Source organism: Phalangium opilio, unplaced genomic scaffold (assembly GCF_054372755.1).
Source record: "Phalangium opilio isolate 3A_F unplaced genomic scaffold, DU_Popi_V2 ptg000217l_1, whole genome shotgun sequence".
NCBI classification, from domain to species: domain Eukaryota; kingdom Metazoa; phylum Arthropoda; class Arachnida; order Opiliones; family Phalangiidae; genus Phalangium; species Phalangium opilio.
In genome coordinates, this window is record NW_028324218.1 from 1,129,128 (window position 1) to 1,150,795 (window position 21,668).

General features: G+C 39.4%; 2 protein-coding genes across 2 annotated transcripts; one reads left to right on the forward strand and one right to left on the reverse strand.

Annotated features, from left to right (window-relative positions):
- The first annotated feature begins 1,292 nt into the window (after positions 1-1,292).
- Positions 1,293-1,847, forward strand: LOC149615452 (speckle-type POZ protein-like). Its single transcript, XM_089857143.1, has one exon. It carries the CDS (start codon positions 1,293-1,295, stop codon positions 1,845-1,847), a length of 555 nt encoding a protein of 184 aa, XP_089713269.1.
- Positions 1,848-5,348: 3,501 nt separating this feature from the next.
- On the reverse strand, positions 5,349-21,380 carry LOC149615453 (uncharacterized). The gene is made up of 26 exons (XM_089857145.1): positions 21,203-21,380; positions 20,423-21,103; positions 18,632-18,728; positions 18,387-18,566; positions 18,200-18,309; positions 17,535-17,681; positions 17,119-17,460; positions 16,906-17,048; positions 16,553-16,836; positions 15,722-15,807; positions 15,582-15,654; positions 15,266-15,517; positions 14,994-15,196; positions 14,574-14,931; positions 14,297-14,479; positions 13,846-13,995; positions 13,264-13,401; positions 11,760-11,909; positions 11,178-11,315; positions 9,674-9,823; positions 8,043-8,205; positions 7,947-7,976; positions 7,779-7,882; positions 7,058-7,085; positions 6,905-6,993; positions 5,349-5,679 (listed from the first exon to the last, which is right to left on the reverse strand). The coding sequence occupies exons 3-26, from the start codon at positions 18,716-18,718 to the stop codon at positions 5,596-5,598; spliced, it is 3,672 nt and encodes a 1,223-aa protein (XP_089713271.1). The 5' UTR covers positions 18,719-18,728; positions 20,423-21,103; positions 21,203-21,380; the 3' UTR covers positions 5,349-5,595.
- Positions 21,381-21,668: the final 288 nt, after the last annotated feature.

Below are 21,668 nucleotides of genomic sequence, written 5' to 3' on the forward strand. Positions count from 1 at the left end.
TAAGCCTTTGACAGCGCATAACCAGGAGTCGCTTTACGAGAATCTATGACGTTTCATCTACGTCACTTCATGACAAGCTCTCAGTAACCAGTGACAAACTTATAGAACATATCTTATGAACTTATGGTATAAACAATAGGTAGATAAAATATAAGGTAGATAAAATATAAGGTAGATAAAATATCTATATTTTTATTACTTTTATAAAAAAAGATACAATTTTTTTTTTTCGATCTTGTAATTTTTTAATTAAATCTATGGGTGAAATCGGGAAAGAAAAAAAGTAAAAGCATTTTATTTGTAGAACAGAAATTAATTAAATTGGATACATTTTAGCTATTTTTTAATTAATTTTTGATTATAGAGTAAAACATAAGTTTAATTAAATTGCCTTAAATACAGGTCTACGGTTAGTTGGTAAAAATATTAGGCTAAAGGGCAAAATCATAATTTAACAACAAAAACCAATTTTTACCTATTTTTGTTACTATTATAAATATTTATTACCTTACTAAATCTTTTGGGAATCTGAAGAAAGAATTGTCGCAATTTTTAATAGCGCAACATTGCTTGATACTGTTTGTAGGGCCCGCCATCAGGGCTCTACATAAGGCACTAGTCAAGGCATTTGACTACTAAAATAAATCGAAATCTGGGGGCTCACTAGTCAACTTGACTAGTAAAATAATGTCCCAAATATTCGTAAACCATGCGTCTCAAAATAATTTTTAATAGAGCTAAACATTTGACAAGTCTATACGCGTTTTCATATAACGGCAAAGGAACGGAATTTAAGACAGGGGGAAGAGATTAAGAGAATCCCACGACCCTTTAGTCATTTACTCAACTGGTATTAATAAAATCCTACTTTCATTCAGACGTGTCACGTTTCTGTTTTCTGTGCTTTAGTGGTAAAGCAAATATATACATTACCTTACCATCTTGTTTTTATACCCCCAATTTTTCCCCCACTAGTCAGTGACTACTAAAAAAAATTGGGATAGGGGGGCACACTAGTCAGGCTGACTACTAAAAAAAGTACCCTCGTGAGTCGTGTTTTACCTTAGGCTCGCGTACCAAAAAAATGAGGGGGGGGGAAGAGAGTGGGGGTTTACAATCAACTGAGAAAATATAGGAACGCTAGTGACATCTATCGTAGAGTTAAACGACTAAAAAAAATGCTAACACCCTTGAACTTGATAACTTCATGAACGGTAACTTTCTTAGCGACTGCGTGATAAAAAAAGAACAGTTTCCCTGCCAGTAGTCCAGTGTTGGGCAAATCGCGAATGATGTTGTACTACCAAGCCGGGGGGGGGGGGAATTCGGCGAATGATCGAAAAATTCGCGAATTTGCCCACCACTGCAGGCTGCCACAAATTACTACTTGCAGCCAAATCCGAGTATTTCAAAACTATGTTCTCAAGCGACATGAAGGAAGCCAAGGAAAACTTAACAGGCTGGACGACGGTGTCCGCACCGTCTACGATTTACTATATTTCATCTACACCGGAAAAATTCCATCAAATATAGACAACACTTGCCAAACATTGATACACGCCGCCTATCTCTTTTTCATGAGAGATCTACGAGAGATATGCGGTGACCGACTGCAAACACTGATCAACCGGGAAAACGCCGTAGAAATTCTGCTAATTGCAATAAAATACGAAATGGAAAAACTTAAAAAAGTCGCCGTTAAATTCATCGCTAATCATGATATATACATTTTCCAGACAACTGCTTGGAATGAGGCTAACTTGGAAATAACACGTGATATGTTTAGTGCTGCAATGGATGTATTGCGCGATGTAATGCCAGAAGAGGCGCCCGAAAACTTAAGTTAGGTTTCATTTAAGTTTGTATTCTGAACGTGTACCAGAAGAAGACAACAGAATGGTCAACAATCCCCTTATCAATGATTGAAATGAGCTCCTTTTAGAACAATCCTAGGCCTAAATCTAACTTTTTCACGTTCAAATTTGATCAACTTTGGTCAAAACATTGGTTAAATACCGTTTTTTGTATATTTCTAATTCTTGTACTTAAAAAATTAAACAAAACTTATTTTCATGAAAATTTGTGTATCACCAAACCACGTCTAGTGAACATTCCCCTGTAGAGTATTCTAATAATTACTTGCAAAATGTAATAGGACATTTTCAACTCAAAAACGCCCTTTTTGGACTTATCAGACATTATTTATAAAAATAGCATACGAACGGCTTAGGGCCTATTCCATATTAAAGACGTTTCTTGTTGTCAGGACCTATCTTGGAACTTTGCCATCGGCCTTTGCAATGGAGGCCCGAGAAGCTCGTTCCAAACTCAGGTACCTCGGCCGCCTAAAGTTCCTCCCCCAAGTCAGATTGGCCAAACAAGTGTACGAGTCCATTCGTGCCAACGGTCTAGAGACCTCATGGACTTTCCGCGTCGCGGCGTTGGATAGGAAATATGGGGTCGGCACCGCTAGGGGTGACGCAACATCCTATGACACCTGGGCCAGCCAAGTCGACGGGGAAACAACCGAGCACGCCGAACGGACGTGGCGCTCCGCAATCTCCGCCAAGCAAAGCCTACGGCACTACGCGGCTAAAGCGCATCCCTCAGTGGAGGCCTGCTATGATGGCTCTCACGGAGGAGGCCTCCTTTTCCAGGCACGGACGGGGTCCCTGCTTACGGGTGTCCGCCGCGCCGACTTCGGCGATTACCAGCGCACCTGTCGCCTCTGTGGTCTCCAAGACGAAGATGTCTTTCACGTCCTAATGGCGTGTCCAGAGACGTGTGCCTCATCCGCGACCTCCAACTGGCGCCGTGTCAATCGTGGTAGCCCGTTGGAAGTCGTCCTGGGTCTGGAGGGCTCCGTTTGGGACCACGACGCCGTTCGGGCCATCCTCACGACCTGGTGGACCAAAAACGAAGCCTGGCGACGCGCCCACCCCGACTCATATATACCGCATTTTCTGGACCGGTAGGTCTCAAGGCTTCCGTTCCCCCGCTGCCACCACAAACAGTGTAACATTCGCGCATATTGTTTAACATATTAACTTCTGCTGCGCTCCCCCACTTTTAGGGAGCCGCCCTGATTCAAAAGGGCGAACAATTTAAACCTGTAAACCTGTATTGCATGACCATTGAAGGTCGTGTTGAAGTGTTGCGGTAACTTAAGAGACCCAACTCATAGTCTTGTTTAGAATCCACAGCTTTCTTGAGCAAACGTTTGGCAATTTGTACACCCTTTTCCGCCCTCTCCCGGAGCTGATAAGCCCTACTGGCAAATTTCTCCCGGACCTTGCATCCCTACTTTCAAATTTCTCCCGGAGCTGATAAGCCCTACTGGCAAATTTCTCCCGGACCTTACATCCCTACTTTCAAATTTCTCCCGGAGCTGATAAGCCCTACTTTCAAATTTCCCCCGGACCTTACAAGCCCTACTGGCAAATTTCCCCCGGACCTTACATCCCTACTTTCAAATTTCCCCCGGACCTTACATCCCTACTTTCAAATTTCTCCCGGACCTTACATCCCTACTTTCAAATTTCTCCCGGACCTTACATCCCTACTTTCAAATTTCTCCCGGAGCTGATAAGCCCTACTGGCAAATTCCCCCGGAGCTGATAAGCCCTACTGGCAAATTTCCCCGGAGCTGACAAGCCCTACTGGCAAATTTCCCCGGAGCTGACAAGCCCTACTGGCAAATTTCCCCGGACCTTACATCCCTACTTTCAAATTTCCCCCGGACCTTACATCCCTACTTTCAAATTTCCCCCGGACCTTACATCCCTACTTTCAAATTTCCCCCGGACCTTACCTCCCTACTTTCAAATTTCCCCCGGACCTTACCTCCCTACTTTCAAATTTCCCCCGGAGCTGATAAGCCCTACTGGCAAATTGCCCCGGAGCTGACAAGCCCTACTGGCAAATTTCCCCGGAGCTGACAAGCCCTACTGGCAAATTTCCCCGGACCTTACATCCCTACTTTCAAATTTCGCCCGGAGCTGATAAGCCCTACTGGCAAATTTCCCCGGACCTTACATCCCTACTTTCAAATTTCTCCCGGACCTTACATCCCTACTTTCAAATTTCCCCCGGAGCTGATAAGCCCTACTGGCAAATTCCCCCGGAGCTGACAAGCCCTACTGGCAAATTTCCCCGGAGCTGACAAGCCCTACTGGCACATTTCTCCCGGACCTTACATCCCTACTTTCAAATTTCCCCCGGACCTTACATCCCTACTTTCAAATTTCCCCCGGACCTTACCTCCCTACTTTCAAATTTCCCCCGGACCTTACCTCCCTACTTTCAAATTTCCCCCGGACCTTACCTCCCTACTTTCAAATTTCCCCCGGACCTTACCTCCCTACTTTCAAATTTCCCCCGGACCTTACCTCCCTACTTTCAAATTTCCCCCGGACCTTACCTCCCTACTTTCAAATTTCCCCCGGAGCTGATAAGCCCTACTGGCAAATTGCCCCGGAGCTGACAAGCCCTACTGGCAAATTTCCCCGGAGCTGACAAGCCCTACTGGCAAATTTCCCCGGACCTTACATCCCTACTTTCAAATTTCGCCCGGAGCTGATAAGCCCTACTGGCAAATTTCCCCGGACCTTACATCCCTACTTTCAAATTTCTCCCGGACCTTACATCCCTACTTTCAAATTTCCCCCGGAGCTGATAAGCCCTACTGGCAAATTCCCCCGGAGCTGACAAGCCCTACTGGCAAATTTCCCCGGAGCTGACAAGCCCTACTGGCACATTTCTCCCGGACCTTACATCCCTACTTTCAAATTTCCCCCGGACCTTACATCCCTACTTTCAAATTTCCCCCGGACCTTACCTCCCTACTTTCAAATTTCCCCCGGACCTTACCTCCCTACTTTCAAATTTCCCCCGGACCTTACCTCCCTACTTTCAAATTTCCCCCGGACCTTACCTCCCTACTTTCAAATTTCCCCCGGACCTTACCTCCCTACTTTCAAATTTCCCCCGGACCTTACCTCCCTACTTTCAAATTTCCCCCGGAGCTGATAAGCCCTACTGGCAAATTGCCCCGGAGCTGACAAGCCCTACTGGCAAATTTCCCCGGAGCTGACAAGCCCTACTGGCAAATTTCCCCCGGACCTTACATCCCTACTTTCAAATTTCTCCCGGACCTTTCGAACGATACGCGAAAGTGAGTGTACCAAGAAGAGTGTGTTACACTTTTTGATGTTCTTGCAGGGTTTCGGTAGACGCATTATGAGGGAACAAGGTTGGAATGAAGGTGATGGACCAGCGGAACCCATAATTGATGTTGGGCAAAAACCCTGGGATAAAAAGGCATTTTGGGTGAGAATAATTGTTTCATCTTATTTACAGCAAGCAACACTTGTTTTTATTTACTTTTGACATTGCGTCATTGTATTATTTAACAGTTTTCATGGGGGGGCCAAGAACTTTAAAGTTTATATAAATATTTTCTTAAAAAAAAAAAATTATTAAACTTAACTAAAACCTTAAAATTACTATATAAAATTTGGATAATTCATTAAAAATATATATATACATCTTATTTAGTCTTCAACTTCCAAAATGGCCGACATTTCATCTATTTTTTCAGATAATGCGACTAGATCCTCTTCCAAGTTCGTGTTGGATAACGACAAATCCTGGGTTTTTTTTCACAAATTCTTTTTTGATCTGAAAATACAAATTAACATATACGCAAAATATTACGAAACCAGTTAATAAGGTAACCTTAAAAATTAAGACCGTTAAATAAAATAGTTTGTGTGCTGGCACTTAGGTTATGAGACTCGGCGAACGCCACACACACACACACATTTGATATTCGGGGAGCTCCAAGCAAGATAGGAGATCAGGTTGCGTTAAAATGTCAATATTCAAATAACCCTGACTTTGGATTGCAACTAACCATTGTTAATCAGCCTCGTTGTTATGATCTTTTCCAAAATATTGCTATTTTACCGTCTTTCTACCGTGAAAAGAGGGGCATACTTTGTGGTTCGCGAATAAACATTAAAAACGAAATGGGGGAGCATTACATGGGTCTTTAAACTAGGTGTCCTAATTACGAGGCCAGTACAGATATATCCTTACATTCAAACGAGATTAGGCCAGGTTAGGTGTCTGGCCGCTCAACTAGGCGTCAGTAGTTGTACTCGCGAGTTAAATTACTGGCCGCTTAAATACGATATTGTCGCAATTGTTGCAATGATAAATATTTGTTTAATGAAATTCTTCGAAAGCTGGGGTCTTATTGATCTAGGAGTGATCTTTGTAGCCTGATACATCGCGCGATTCGCGCCACTTTAGGGGAAGTCATAGAAAAGAGTCGGGGAAAACTTACATAAGTCGGGTTATTTGAATCTGAACATTTCATAGCGACCCAATCTCCCCGAATACAAAATGTGTGCGTGGCATTCGCTGGGTTTAATGTAAAGGTAATCTAACTAAAAAATTACTTCAACATCCTTATAACGAAAGTAAAAAGAATATTAGAAGAATTTACAAAATTCAGGAATATTGTTTCTATAACAAATGTTTTCAGGGTGTGATAGGTCAAATTATTCTCTTTCCAATGGTACCAGCTACTTAAGTTCGCACCAATTAGCACCTACCGCTTGCTCTGTGGGGTTTTCGTGCTCTGTGGGGTTTTCGTGCTCTGTGGGGTTTTCGTGCTCTGTGGGGTTTTCGTGCTCTGTGGGGTTTTCGTGCTCTGTGGGGTTTTCGTGCTCTGTGGGGTTTTCGTGCTCTGTGGGGTTTTCGTGCTCTGTGGGGTTTTCGTGCTCTGTGGGGTTTTCGTGCTCTGTGGGGTTTTCGTGCTCCGTGGGGTTTTCGTGCTCCGTGGGCTTTCCTTGCTCCGTGGGCTTTCCTTGCTCCGTAGGTCCCTTGCAGGACGCACCGTTTCTAAGTGACTGTTCGATATTTTAAATTTTAAAAATACAAAATTTTCTTTTTTCAATCCTTTATTTCTATTTTCTGATTTTCGAACTGCAAAAATCAAGCTCAATTATTAGAAATTTCGATTAAATCTCAGCTTTAAATATTAACTTACGATGCTTTTCAACATCGGGCATCGAACGCTATAATAAAAACCAAAACTTAATCCCTCTTTTATTGACGAGGTAAAATTAAGACTATTCAAGGCCGAGTTCCAAAACGCGAGCAAACTCAACAGCGAACATCGAGACCTAGGAGGATAGAGGTGAAAATACCGATCCATCCTCCTAGTTGAGACAATGGGACGCGAACGTGTCCATTTTCGCTCTTCTAGAGAACTGGAGATAGGCCAATAATTTTTTTGGTCGTTTCGAATTTTTGCATCCCTCCCACATTCTATTATTTACCATCAGTTTACCCATTTTTCTGGAACTCTGCCTTTAAGGCACTAGTTTCGGCGGAAAGGATTCCGAACTGAGAAGCAAGCATCGAGACTAACAACGGAGTGACTGTGCAGATTTTAGATTCCCTGCTGTGGCTAAATTTGAGGTTCTAGCTAACTGAAAGCCGTGCGATTCTAGCGAATTGAAGATAAACATAAGAGAGTTTCCTTCAGAGGAATTCAAAAATTTGCAAGGAAAAATTTAAACCGCTTTCAATTGTTTTTCTTCAGTTCGCTAGAACCACATTGCACGGCTTTTATTCAGCTAGAACCCTCATAACTTTCCCTCGCAAAATCTGAGAGGTCGCTCCATTGTTCGTTTCGATGCTCAGTTAGCTAGAATCCTTTTCGCTGGAACTCGGCCTTTAAACTACAGTTTAACGCGAGAACTCACCAGCGTATCACGAACTTGACCAGGCTCACTGATGGGCGAATAATAATACACATCGGTGTCATTTCTGCCGGGAAATAGGCGTATAACAATTTCGCGTTCGTACCCTTTATATAACGATAAAGAAGCGTTTAGTTAACGTTAAGAAGTTAGGTTAGTTTACGTTCTTACCAAGATCAAACGGCTTTTGGTACAGTGGATCTGTTTTTCGAAATAAAAAATTGAATTGTAAATGAATCGTCTAACAAGCAAGCGAGTTTTACTTACATTTCTCTTCAAGAGTGAGTATTTTTTCCTCACTTACTGTTGCTAGCCCTGAATCGACGCTTTTTTGTTTCAAGTTAGTTTTCTTTTGTGGCAATTCTAATATGGTTTCCTCCAAGATATCCAGGTCTTCCAGCGAATCCGCACCGCCGCTGGTATTAGCAGGCTAGGAAATAAGACAGGTTTACAGGTCAAAAACCAGTTTATTAATAGCTTGGACCACTTTTTTTTATTCAAAACGCGAGGGTCACTGGTCCCAATGACTAGTTCATTAATAGCTTGGACCACTTTTTTAATTCAAAACGTGAGGGTCACTGGTCCCAATGACTAGTTTATTAATAGCTTGGACCACTTTAATTCAAAACGTGAGGGTCACTGGTCCCAATGACTAGTTTATTAATTCCCACTTTTATTAAAAATTGATATGGGGACCTCTTTAATTATTTTCATTTTAACATAAATTTCGACTCCAGGAGTCCAGTTGTGTATACAACCCTAAGCCGAGAGAGATTTTTTTAGAAGAGAGAACGACCACTTTAAGTTCTGGGACCAGTAGAAAAATAAATTGGGGAAGGGTCACTGGTCCCGGGACCAGCTTCATATTTAAGACATCAGGGGTCACTGGTCCGGAGGACTAGTTCAGAAATAAACCTTATTTCCAAGCCTGAATTTACTAGCCGCCTGATTTTCTAGTTCCATGATCAGGGCCGGAAATAAGCACAGGACACTGGACATTGTCCAATAAAATTTCAAAATGTCCCATAATTTGACCAATTTTCCGAAGTTTTGGTAGCTTGACTATGGAGAAGCCACACCATTTTTACACTCTCAAGTCACAATGTCCTATAAATTTTCCAGTCAAACAGGGGGTCACTGGACACATGTCCTATAAGAATTTTTTCTTATTTCCGGCCCTGTCCATGATCCGTTGATTGGCCAATCTATTCTCCGTCTCCAAACGGTCTCCAAACGGGAATTTTTATCGTCTAAAAGAGCTTGAAGGAAAGCTACCCGCTGTTCATCAGCAGTATTTTGACGTAACGTCTTAATCTCGTCCGTTAATCTGATTAATTCCTATTTAAACCAGGGGTGTGCGGGTACCCGAGTCCCAATTTTAAGCCAAGAGTCTGACAAAATCCCCAAGGGTCCAGTTCATGACGTTACCGCGCATGTTTCAACACTTCTGCCTTTCATAATTAAATAATTTAATAAGTAACAAGTTATTAATTAATATTGTTTAATGAATTACACTATGGGGGATAATGGCTCAGCTTTGAAATCTAGCTTTTTTATTGGACTTTAAGGAAAAACAAAGACCCAAATTGGACCCGAAAGCTAATTTTGGGGATTTTGCAGGACCCCAAGTTTACCCGACACCCAAAAATCTGGAGCCGCACTGCCCTGCTTTAAACGTTTCCATCTGGGCAATTGTTACGTCTCAAATGATTTTGTTGAAACGCTAATATACCCGGTCCTCCAAACCTTCCCCGGGATCAAGTCTATCTTTCTATATTCGATAAATCAATTCTCCATGTATATTTTGCGTTTGATTCCTCCAATTTAAATTTAATAATTAAGTACAAATTAAATTAAATGAGCGCCCTTAAAAAAATTAATTAAAATAATTCACTTACTGTCGCTAGCCCTGAACCGACGCTAAGGGACCTTCTTTTTTGTTTCAAATTGGTTTTCTTTTGCGGCAATTCTAATTCGGTTTCCTCCAAATTCTCGGCAAAGATATCCAGGTCTTCCAGCGAATCCGCACCGACGCTGGTAATAGCAGGCTAGGAAATAAGACAGGTTTACAGGTCAAAAACCAGTTTATTAATAGCTTGGACCCCATTTTTTATTCAAAAGGCGCGGGTCACTGGTCCCAATGACTAGTTTATTAATTCCTACTTTCATTAAAAATTGATATGGGACCTCTTTAATTATTTTCATTTTAACATAAATTTCGACTCCAGGAGTCCAGTTGTGTATACAACCCTAAGCCGAGAGGTTTTTTTGGAAGAGAGAACGACCACAAGTCCTGGGACCAGTAGAAAATAGGGATGTCAACTTCCCAGAATAAAACCGGTTTTCGGTTAACCGAATAATTTAAATGGCCGGTTTAACCGATTCAAAAAACTGGACAAAAATACCGGTTTTTATCCGGTCGTTTATGATTAATGTTGAAAAATGCGATACTATAACGTAAACTCAAAAGACCAAAAATTGCAATATACGCATCAATGTCTCCTTTGATATTGCTCCAAGTGACGAAAATGGAAAAGTTTGAATTTTGTGAATTAAAAAAAACGATTCGGTTTTCGGTTTTCATTTTAAAAAACCGATTAAAACCGAAGAATTGAAAAAGCGGTGCTCAGGAATTGGAAAAACCGGTTTTCGGTTAAACCGGTCGGTTTTTGACATCCCTAGTAGAAATATAAATTGGGGAAGGGTCACTGGTCCCGGGACCAGTTTCGTATTTAAGACATCAGGGGTCAATGGTCCGGAGGACTAGTTCAGAAATAAACCTTATTTCCAAGCCTGAATTTACAAGCCGCCTGATTTTCTAGTTCCATGATCCGTTGATTGGCCAATCTATTCTCCGTCTCCAAACGGGAATTTTTATCGTCTAAAAGAGCTTGAAGGAAAAAATAGCCTTTGCTAATACCCGCCAAGAGTCTGACAAAATCCCCAAAGGGTCCAGTTCATGACGTTACCGTTTCAACACTTCTGCCTTTCATAATTGAATAATTTAATAAGTAGCAAGTTATTAATTAATATTGTTTAATATGGCTCAGCTTTGGAATTTAGCATTTTTATTGGACTTTAAGGAAAAACAAAGACCCGAAAGCTAATATTGGGGATTTTGCAGGACCCCAAGTTTACCCGACTCCCAAAAATCTGGAGCCGCACTGCCCTGCTTTAAACGTTTCCATCTGGGCAATTGTTACGTCTCAAATGATTTTGTTGAAACGCTAATATACCCGGTCCTCCAAACCTTCCCCGGGATCAAGTCTATCTTTCTATATTCGATAAATCAATTCTCCATGTATATTTTGCGTTTGATTCCTCCAATTTAAATTTAATAATTCAGTACAAATTAAATAAGCCCCCCCCCCTTAGAAAAATTAATTAAAATAATTCACTTACTGTCGCTAGCCCTGAACCGACGCTAAGGGACCTTCTTTTTTGTTTCAAATTGGTTTTCTTTTGCGGCAATTCTAATATGGTTTCCTCCAAGATATCCAGTTCTTCCAGCGAATCCGCACCGACGCTGGTATTAGCAGGCTAGGAAATAAGACAGGTTTACGGGTCAAAAACCGGTTTATTAATAGCTTGGAATGAATTATTATGGGATAATGGCTCAGCTTTGAAATCTAGCTTTTTTTATTGGACTTTAAGGAAAAACAAAGACCCAAATTGGACCCGAAAGCTAATTTTGGGGATTTTGCAGGACCCCAAGTTTACCCGACACCCAAAAATCTGGAGCCGCACAGCCCTGCTTTAAACGTTTCCATCTGGGCAATTGTTACGTCTCAAATGATTTTGTTGAAACGCTAATATACCCGGTCCTCCAAACCTTCCCCGGGATCAAGTCTATCTTTCTATATTCGATAAATCAATTCTCCATGTATATTTTGCGTTTGATTCCTCCAATTTAAATTTAATAATTAAGTACAAATTAAATTAAATGAGCGCCCTTAAAAAAATTAATTAAAATAATTCACTTACTGTCGCTAGCCCTGAACCGACGCTAAGGGACCTTCTTTTTTGTTTCAAATTGGTTTTCTTTTGCGGCAATTCTAATTCGGTTTCCTCCAAATTCTCGGCAAAGATATCCAGGTCTTCCAGCGAATCCGCACCGACGCTGGTAATAGCAGGCTAGGAAATAAGACAGGTTTACAGGTCAAAAACCAGTTTATTAATAGCTTGGACCCCATTTTTTATTCAAAAGGCGCGGGTCACTGGTCCCAATGACTAGTTTATTAATTCCTACTTTCATTAAAAATTGATATGGGACCTCTTTAATTATTTTCATTTTAACATAAATTTCGACTCCAGGAGTCCAGTTGTGTATACAACCCTAAGCCGAGAGGTTTTTTTGGAAGAGAGAACGACCACAAGTCCTGGGACCAGTAGAAAATAGGGATGTCAACTTCCCAGAATAAAACCGGTTTTCGGTTAACCGAATAATTTAAATGGCCGGTTTAACCGATTCAAAAAACTGGACAAAAATACCGGTTTTTATCCGGTCGTTTATGATTAATGTTGAAAAATGCGATACTATAACGTAAACTCAAAAGACCAAAAATTGCAATATACGCATCAATGTCTCCTTTGATATTGCTCCAAGTGACGAAAATGGAAAAGTTTGAATTTTGTGAATTAAAAAAAACGATTCGGTTTTCGGTTTTCATTTTAAAAAACCGATTAAAACCGAAGAATTGAAAAAGCGGTGCTCAGGAATTGGAAAAACCGGTTTTCGGTTAAACCGGTCGGTTTTTGACATCCCTAGTAGAAATATAAATTGGGGAAGGGTCACTGGTCCCGGGACCAGTTTCGTATTTAAGACATCAGGGGTCAATGGTCCGGAGGACTAGTTCAGAAATAAACCTTATTTCCAAGCCTGAATTTACAAGCCGCCTGATTTTCTAGTTCCATGATCCGTTGATTGGCCAATCTATTCTCCGTCTCCAAACGGGAATTTTTATCGTCTAAAAGAGCTTGAAGGAAAAAATAGCCTTTGCTAATACCCGCCAAGAGTCTGACAAAATCCCCAAAGGGTCCAGTTCATGACGTTACCGTTTCAACACTTCTGCCTTTCATAATTGAATAATTTAATAAGTAGCAAGTTATTAATTAATATTGTTTAATATGGCTCAGCTTTGGAATTTAGCATTTTTATTGGACTTTAAGGAAAAACAAAGACCCGAAAGCTAATATTGGGGATTTTGCAGGACCCCAAGTTTACCCGACTCCCAAAAATCTGGAGCCGCACTGCCCTGCTTTAAACGTTTCCATCTGGGCAATTGTTACGTCTCAAATGATTTTGTTGAAACGCTAATATACCCGGTCCTCCAAACCTTCCCCGGGATCAAGTCTATCTTTCTATATTCGATAAATCAATTCTCCATGTATATTTTGCGTTTGATTCCTCCAATTTAAATTTAATAATTAAGTACAAATTAAATTAAATGAGCGCCCTTAAAAAAATTAATTAAAATAATTCACTTACTGTCGCTAGCCCTGAACCGACGCTAAGGGACCTTCTTTTTTGTTTCAAATTGGTTTTCTTTTGCGGCAATTCTAATATGGTTTCCTCCAAGATATCCAGTTCTTCCAGCGAATCCGCACCGACGCTGGTATTAGCAGGCTAGGAAATAAGACAGGTTTACGGGTCAAAAACCGGTTTATTAATAGCTTGGAATGAATTATTATGGGATAATGGCTCAGCTTTGAAATCTAGCTTTTTTTATTGGACTTTAAGGAAAAACAAAGACCCAAATTGGACCCGAAAGCTAATTTTGGGGATTTTGCAGGACCCCAAGTTTACCCGACACCCAAAAATCTGGAGCCGCACAGCCCTGCTTTAAACGTTTCCATCTGGGCAATTGTTACGTCTCAAATGATTTTGTTGAAACGCTAATATACCCGGTCCTCCAAACCTTCCCCGGGATCAAGTCTATCTTTCTATATTCGATAAATCAATTCTCCATGTATATTTTGCGTTTGATTCCTCCAATTTAAATTTAATAATTAAGTACAAATTAAATTAAATGAGCGCCCTTAAAAAAATTAATTAAAATAATTCACTTACTGTCGCTAGCCCTGAACCGACGCTAAGGGACCTTCTTTTTTGTTTCAAATTGGTTTTCTTTTGCGGCAATTCTAATTCGGTTTCCTCCAAATTCTCGGCAAAGATATCCAGGTCTTCCAGCGAATCCGCACCGACGCTGGTAATAGCAGGCTAGGAAATAAGACAGGTTTACGGGTCAAAAACCAGTTTATTAATAGCTTGGAATGAATTATTATGGGATAATGGCTCAGCTTTGGAATTTAGCATTTTTATTGGACTTTAAGGAAAAACAAAGACCCGAATTGGACCCGAAAGCTAATTTTGGGGATTTTGCAGGACCCCAAGTTTACCCGACTCCCAAAAATCTGGACGTTTCCATCTGGCCAGTTTTCTTCATTTCATAAATTAATTTTTATTCTAATCTAATCAAAGTAGGTGAAAATAGGCCAAAATAAAATATTAAGGATCTTACTTCTTCGAATTCTAAATTAACTTCATCAATAACCTTCTGCTTTGCCAGCTCCAGTTTTTCGCTAAAACATTTGGCCTCCAATTGAAATTTTAAGGCTTTTTGAGTTTCCTCAAAGAGTCTCATATTTAAGTCTTCTAATTTTAATTTGGACATTCGGACCTTATTTTCCAATTCTGCATTTTTCTTCATTTCATAAAATAGTCAGGTCAATTAATTTTTATTCTAATCTAATCAAAGTAGGCGAAAATAGGCCAAAATAAAATATTAAGGATCTTACTTCTTGTAATTTCAAATTCCTTTGAAAATAGGTGCTGTTCTCTATTTCCGATTTTTTCAATTGTTTTTTGACATATTGAAAGTCACTTAGCTTAATTTTTAAATTTTCAATTACATGTTCACACTGGTCATATTTTTCAGCTTTATATCGCAACATGTCTACGTCGTCCCTAAGAAGTACAACCATCTCCGCGGATTTCTTTAACTCTTCATTTTTCAGTTGCAAATTTTTCAGTTCTTTCCTCAAGACCTGGACTTCCGCCTTGTATCCATATATGGTGTTTTCGAGGTGGAAGACTTCCTTCTGTAAACTTTGTACCCTAAGATTCTTTTCTTGAAACCGTTTTCCAGCCTCGGTGCTAAATTTGTTTAATCAAGAATTAAGAGTTTAAGAAATAAATTCCTAAAGTCTCTAACGAACCTAGGATCGTGTAGATTTTCGGAATGTTTAAGCTTCTCGCGAAGCTCTTCAAGTTTAAGCAGTAACGCTTTATTTTCATCTTTAACAATTTCAATATTATTTTCTAGCTCCAGGCATCGAGATTTTAACTTTTTCCTTGCTTCATGATCTAGTTGAAGATATTTCGGTATTTTGTTCACCTCCGTGAGGTCCGTCCTGTGAAGCTAAAGGATTTAAATTATTTTATTATTTAATCACGGTTATTTTTCGGTAAGAAAATAAAGATCCGATACCTGTTTGATCGCGTCCATTACAATACGTTGTGTATTTACCTCCAAAGCATAAATGGCTTCGTAGTAAATTTCTTTGTTAGAGCAATTTATTGCACATCCTAATACGAGCAGCAACAAACAGGTAAACTCCGTGGGATCTTGTTTCTTAACAATTTCATTGACATTTGGCTCGAGCAGACTCAACATTTCATTTCCCAATGACTCCATGTTATAGCGATGGATGCGGCTGAGAATTTCGATTAGGTTTCCTCGCTAAATAAAACGGTTTAAAATTATTATTTCTCAGTTACTATTATAAAGAGTATTTAAAGCAAACCTTGATTTCGCTATTAGAAAAAGAGGCCTTTTTGATGCGAACAAGCCAATTGGAATTGAAATATTTTGGCTCACTGTAGTTTATTAAGAGGATTATATTAAAAGTTGAATATTTTTAAGCAAGCACTAACGTGTATTTACATTTGAGCCAGCACCTGTGCCAGTGCTACTCCATCGGACAGTTCAAAAGCGGTGCTGTGAGGCGCTTGAACTTCGAATGATTTGATCTAATAAGGGATTTAATTTTAAATATTTTCTAATCAATATGTGATTAGTTTGGCAAAATTTAAGAATAGCCCCTGCTCTTCCAAACTTAATAAATCATATACCAAATGAAAGCTCACGCCTTCCTCTATTCATTGCACACCATTATAGTGAGCGCAAACAATAATTAACATTAAAAAACTAATTATATATTTAACAGTGCCAAAGACTTTGCCGGGACTCGCTGTGATGATACACGCACGCCCGTTACCAAAAAATGAATATAAATATAGCTTCAAACATTCGAAGTTTCAGTGATCAAAGAATCGCATTTTTAAAAATACAAAACGCACCTAACCTAATAAAACCAAACCAAAGCTAAAATCTATGATTTAAGGTAATTTTAACAAAATTCATTGCGCATAAATTATTTTATTTTTACATAATTTACACGTTATTTTAGGGTAGGTTTGGTTTGGTTAAGTGCGGCGCCGCTGCGTGTATCATCACAGCGAGTCCCGGCAAAGCCTTTGGCACTGCTATATATATAATTAGTTTTTTTAATGTTAATTATTGTTTGCGCACACTGTGTGCAATGAATAGAGGAAGGCGTGAGCTTTCATTTGGTATATGATTTATTAAGTTTGGAAGAGATCATATTAATCACACAAAAACTGGTAGATTATTTTATACAGGTCTTATTATTAAAGGGCCATTCTAATCTTCCTTCCTTCAACTTCCTTGCATTAACAAAAAGCCAAGACTTACCCAAACTATAAGACTGTCTAGGATATCCTTCATAGAGTCCATCTCGGATGAATTCGAAGAACTTGGATTATTTTGTAATTCTAATTCCGTCTCCAAACGGGAATTTTTATCGTCTGAAAGAGCTTCTTCGACTACATCGCCACAATGTTGCGAAGAGGTAATAGCGGAAGAATGAAGACTGGATTGGTAAGAGAGACGGAATTGGGGAAACCCTTCCGATAATAGATCAATTACAACTATCTCCTCTTCGGCTAAAGCTATTAAAGCTTTGGGGCTTCCTAATTCTGCAAAATTAACTTAAGACATTAGTTTTAACTAATAGGCGACTAAATAAGAGATTATTTTGATATTACCATCATCATCTATCGTAAAAAAGTCAACAACTTTGGAAGTAAAATTGAGAACTTTGTATTTTTCACCACCGATTATGGACAAAGTATGTCGGTCGCCATAACTGGCGCGAGGCATACCACCCGTAAATACGATGAAATCATCCCTAATTTCATTTAAAATAACCTTCAAAACCCAACCCGAAATACTTATAGATCAATAATTAACAACTGTACCCGTCTTCCCCAGCATTCAACACCAATTTCGTGATGGATTTGCAAGGAAATGGACCATAAGGCCATTGAGGCTTTTCCTTTGGTTTGGATGGATCGGAAACATCCCACGTAATATAGCTGCCATCATTATGGGCACTAATAAAAGACGTTCCATTCCTGCTCCACGAAATGGACTCCAACTGCTGCTGATTGCCCACAAAAGTACTTTCAACGGCCATTTTAGCACAATCCCACAAGACGATTAAACCGCGATTATAACCAATTAAAATCTTATCCGAATCGGCTGGGTGTTGCGAAATGGCTTCAACCGCGCCAGGGTTGACTTTAAAGTCGTCGGGAACGCTAGAAAGTTCGTTTGTTTAAGTCTTATTGAAGAGTCCTGGACGATTGGTTAAAGTCCATTAAGGATAAGATACCTTTGCATAACTACATCCTGGCAAATAAGTTCTTCCTCAAGAACCTTCAAGTTCAGTAAATCGACAGTGTAAATGTTGCCCGATTCGCTTCCCAACCATAGCTGCTCATTATTGGACCGTACGCAAGTCGCGGATACTTTTTGTAGCCTAAAATATTTTAATTAGTGCCCAAATACCTAAAAATATTTTAGCTGAAGCTAATAATTTGAAGTTTAAATATTGCGTTCACAATAATCATTTTCTGTACTAACAATAGATCAAACATTACGTTCTTGTGAAAATTTAGAGAAAAATGTCACTACAGTTTGAATGATTCAAAAAAATAGATTAAAGGCAAGAAGTGATATCTAGTTTATTAGGGAGAAGGTATAAATTCGCCTGCACATTTCCAGCTTTATCTCCAGGATTACAAACGTAGGTCCGGAGTTAATCCCCTCCTCTAAATTACAAGCAGCATCTCATTGGTCCTAAGTATTTTCCGACTGAGGAGAGGCGAAATAGTCCGTCCTCCTTTTACGTCCCCCCTTTCAAAATGCAAGGGGGGACTATGGCGCGCGAATACTTAGGCATCTGATACCTTCTCCCTAATAAACTAGATATCACTTACTGTAAAAGGTAATGTTTAAACTTCAACTACTGTCTTCTAGCCACAAAATTTAACTTACCGCTTCTCTAATTCTAACTCTTTAACTTCAATTAAGACGGATTTATCATTTTTAACATCAATTTGCCACAAATGTAAAGTACTATCATCAAGAAGGGTAATTAACCTTCCCTAAAGTCCAATTAAAAATAATTTAATAACAAAACTAGTCTCCGAATTGCTAAAAGACTAAAACATAGACTACGGACTTGATTTTCCAAGAACTGAATACGAGTAACGGCAGCTTCATTTTCGTGTTGATTACTAAATTCCACACCTGGTTTCCCATAAACCCTAATTTGCCCATTACGGGTACCAATAGCCGTTAATTTTAATTTCGGGTCCCATGCTAATGCACTTGGGCGATGTGGGAAGCCGTGTGCTATGGTCTGTTTGTTGAAATTTCTCAGTAAAAAGTTTCATATCACTTAATCCCCTCAAAATACCACAATACCTTTGAAAATTGAGACAACTCCTTTTGTAACTTCAACAACCTTTCAGCGCTAGGCTGATGTCCTTTCCCTTTTATAAATCTAAGCATTTTGCAGCATCTACAAACCCAACCAGAAAACCCAAAATTTTTCAAAGGTACAAGATTTCCTTTAGAAAAAAGAGGGGCTATACACTCCAATCAGAAGCGATACATTGGTTTAATAAGCTAATGAAAAGGTTTTTGAAAAGGTCGTGGGTCTGAACTCATTTGACAGAGTGAATGACTCAAGTAAAATTAGGTCTACTTAAATTATAGAACATGGAAAGTGCTCCAAGTTTGACTGTATGAAGCAATAACATGATGTGCCATTAGCCTATTTCAGCGTCTAGTTTTTGGCTGTTATGATAACTGTAACATCGTTTTCAGACTAGGAGGATTGATACCATTACACCAGGAGGCTAGGCTACTTGGTACTACACTTTGTCCACCAAGTAGCCCAACCTCCCCTTTTAAAGGGTATCAATAGTTCTACTGAGAAACACTACATCAGTTCCCGAAAGAACCCTTCTCAAATGTTCTTGGGGGTATAATCATTTAAAAATATTTTGTAAGAATGATATCACGCATTTTGTCCAATCTGAATGGAAGTAACAAAAGCAAAACACTTTAGTCTGTCACTATGAATTCATAATTTGCATCTACTAATAACTTGTTTACACACATGGAGGATTCATTTACACCAATCACGAGAAGGCCAAGCTACCTGGAGGACAGAAACCCGTCTGCTTTTGTCCTTAAGGTAGCCCTGCCTCCTGGTGTAAATGGTATGAATCCTCCATGTGTGTAAACTATCAATTCCGAAGTGAGTAGCCCCTCGGTTACAATTTTTAAACCCTTCGTTAGCCCCAACACAGTTAAGTATTTCCCCCGGTTTTTTTTTAATCTTTAGAATATTAAGTAAATCAAATGGCAGTGTCACACGCTTGCAGATAAAACCAAGCGTATATGATACGCTCCTAGGAGCATTGAGAAACCTTTTCATGAAGCCAAATATTTAAAAACATAAAAAAAAATCGACAATTTCTCTAAGCCTAACTTAAAAATTCTAAAATAAAAATATTCCCAATTCATACCCCAATGGAATTCCTTAATTACGAAGTATATCTTCGGCGAGTCTTGGCATAAAAAAACAACACACGCAACTTATAAAATTGATGAGAGTTCGCTAGGCCTAAATAGTGGGTTGTTTGGTCGAAACGGATGTTCACCTTACGCGTACATGTACCCACCAAGTTTTTGGGAAACCGTAAAAAAAATAGGTGATTATATAACTTGTTAAAAAATAAGAAATCGTCATCACAGTTGCGCGCGATTTTGCACGTGACGTGAGCCTGGTTTTTTATTGTTAAGCCATGGATGTAGAATTTTTTCACAATATCTTATTGCAAGAAAACAAATTTCCTCACGCGCATTCTTTCCAAGATCTTACGAATTTGAGCGCGAGCGTCATTTCTCCAGACTTTGAACTTGACTCGTGACAATTTGTTATATTTTTCAATTAGCTCCTCCTACTTTATATTTTTACCTATTGCAGGCCTACAATATTATATCCAAGGTCTTTGACAAAGGGGGGGGGGTCATAACACGAGGGGATAAGAGACAATGTCTAGGGCTAAGAGCTAAACCTAATTTTTGACATTGTTCTCACGTACCTATGAATCAATCTTGCCAAAAAGCCGTACAAAAGAAACCCTAAAAACGCGTCTAGAGACAAAGCACACCCTTTTAAAAACACAAAAACGGTTTACTCACGGATAATGAACCGTAGTTTGGGGGTTTATTTTACCGCACAATGATGCTAAGTAAAGTTGCGCAGGTTTATTTCAGGTAAAACCGTACGATGCACTATAAAGCTACACAAGGCTTACTGGTTTAGTCTGAACTGACAGGTGTAACTAGCGCCGAAAAGGTAGAGAACGCAACACCAGGTAAAACCTATACGAATATCTGTCGTTTTGCCGCAAATGACAGCCGCACTTGAACACCGGCGTCTAAAAATAAACTACTACACCACGAACTGACAGCCGCTACGGACGAAGCCACCCCAAAAATGTCTTTAACTTGAAGTCTGTAGACAAAAGCAAAGCTTGCCCAGCGCGCGAAAGCCGACGGAGGCGAGGTACTCTATTCCTATTGGTCGAGATAATTTATTATAAAAAACTAATTACACGTGATATTTAATTTACATCATAGTTTTGCGTACAAACGAGATAAGTTTCGATTTTTATAATAAATTTTAAATCTATTTTTACTGATTTATCATTCAAATATGACCTAATAATAAGGGAACTATTTTATTCAGTGACAGTGAGAGAGGTATCTCGGGGCGGCACCCGTTTTATCCCACGTGACCTTTGCACGTGACGTAATGAATGGCGCGTAGGTCTTCGTTTCGCGCCTTATAAAAAAATACTTGTAGCAGTTGCTTAATTCCTATTTAAACGTTTCGAAAATAGTGAGGTGAATTAATTTTTATTCTAATCTAATCAAAGTAGGGGAAAATAGGCCAAAATAAAATATTAAGGATCTTACTTCTTCTAATTTTAAATTCCTTTCAACATAAGAAACATTCTCCTTTTCCAGTTTTTTAAGGGAATCCAAATTTTCGGAGAAACGTTTCATAAAAAAGTCAGGTCAATTAATTTTTATTCTAATCCAATCAAAGTAGGTGAAAATAGGCCAAAATAAAATATTAAAGGGATACTCTCAATGTTTTCCGACTAGTACATGATGAGGGCAGTTTTAGGTAAAAAAAAAAATGTGCCTAAAATTATGTGTGCCAAAAAAAATCGAATTAAAACGTTTAAAATTAAGAAAAGTACGTTAGATATTTTGAAATTCAAACCAACCGCGGAATACCGGCCAACTTGTTTTCCCCGTAGTGACGTCGCTAAGGGGACTATGATTCATTGGTTGTTTGTAAATAGGATCGTTTGAAATTCGCCAATGGAGTGAGGAAAATTCGAATTCGGATGATGGGCAGGAAGAATTCAATATT

Bases quoted from the DNA above. Each gene is read 5' to 3' on its own strand.
- LOC149615452 (XM_089857143.1), top strand. From the start codon at position 1,293: ATGTTGTACTACCAAGCCGGGGGGGGGGGGAATTCGGCGAATGATCGA.
- LOC149615453 (XM_089857145.1), bottom strand. From the start codon at position 18,718: ATGCTTAGATTTATAAAAGGGAAAGGACATCAGCCTAGCGCTGAAAGG. The intron at 18,310-18,386 runs GTCCGTAGTCTA...ATTGGACTTTAG, and splicing joins TTCAGTTCTTGGAAAATCAA to GGAAGGTTAATTACCCTTCT. The intron at 9,824-11,177 runs GTAAGTGAATTA...CTTATTTCCTAG, and splicing joins TCGGTTCAGGGCTAGCGACA to CCTGCTATTACCAGCGTCGG.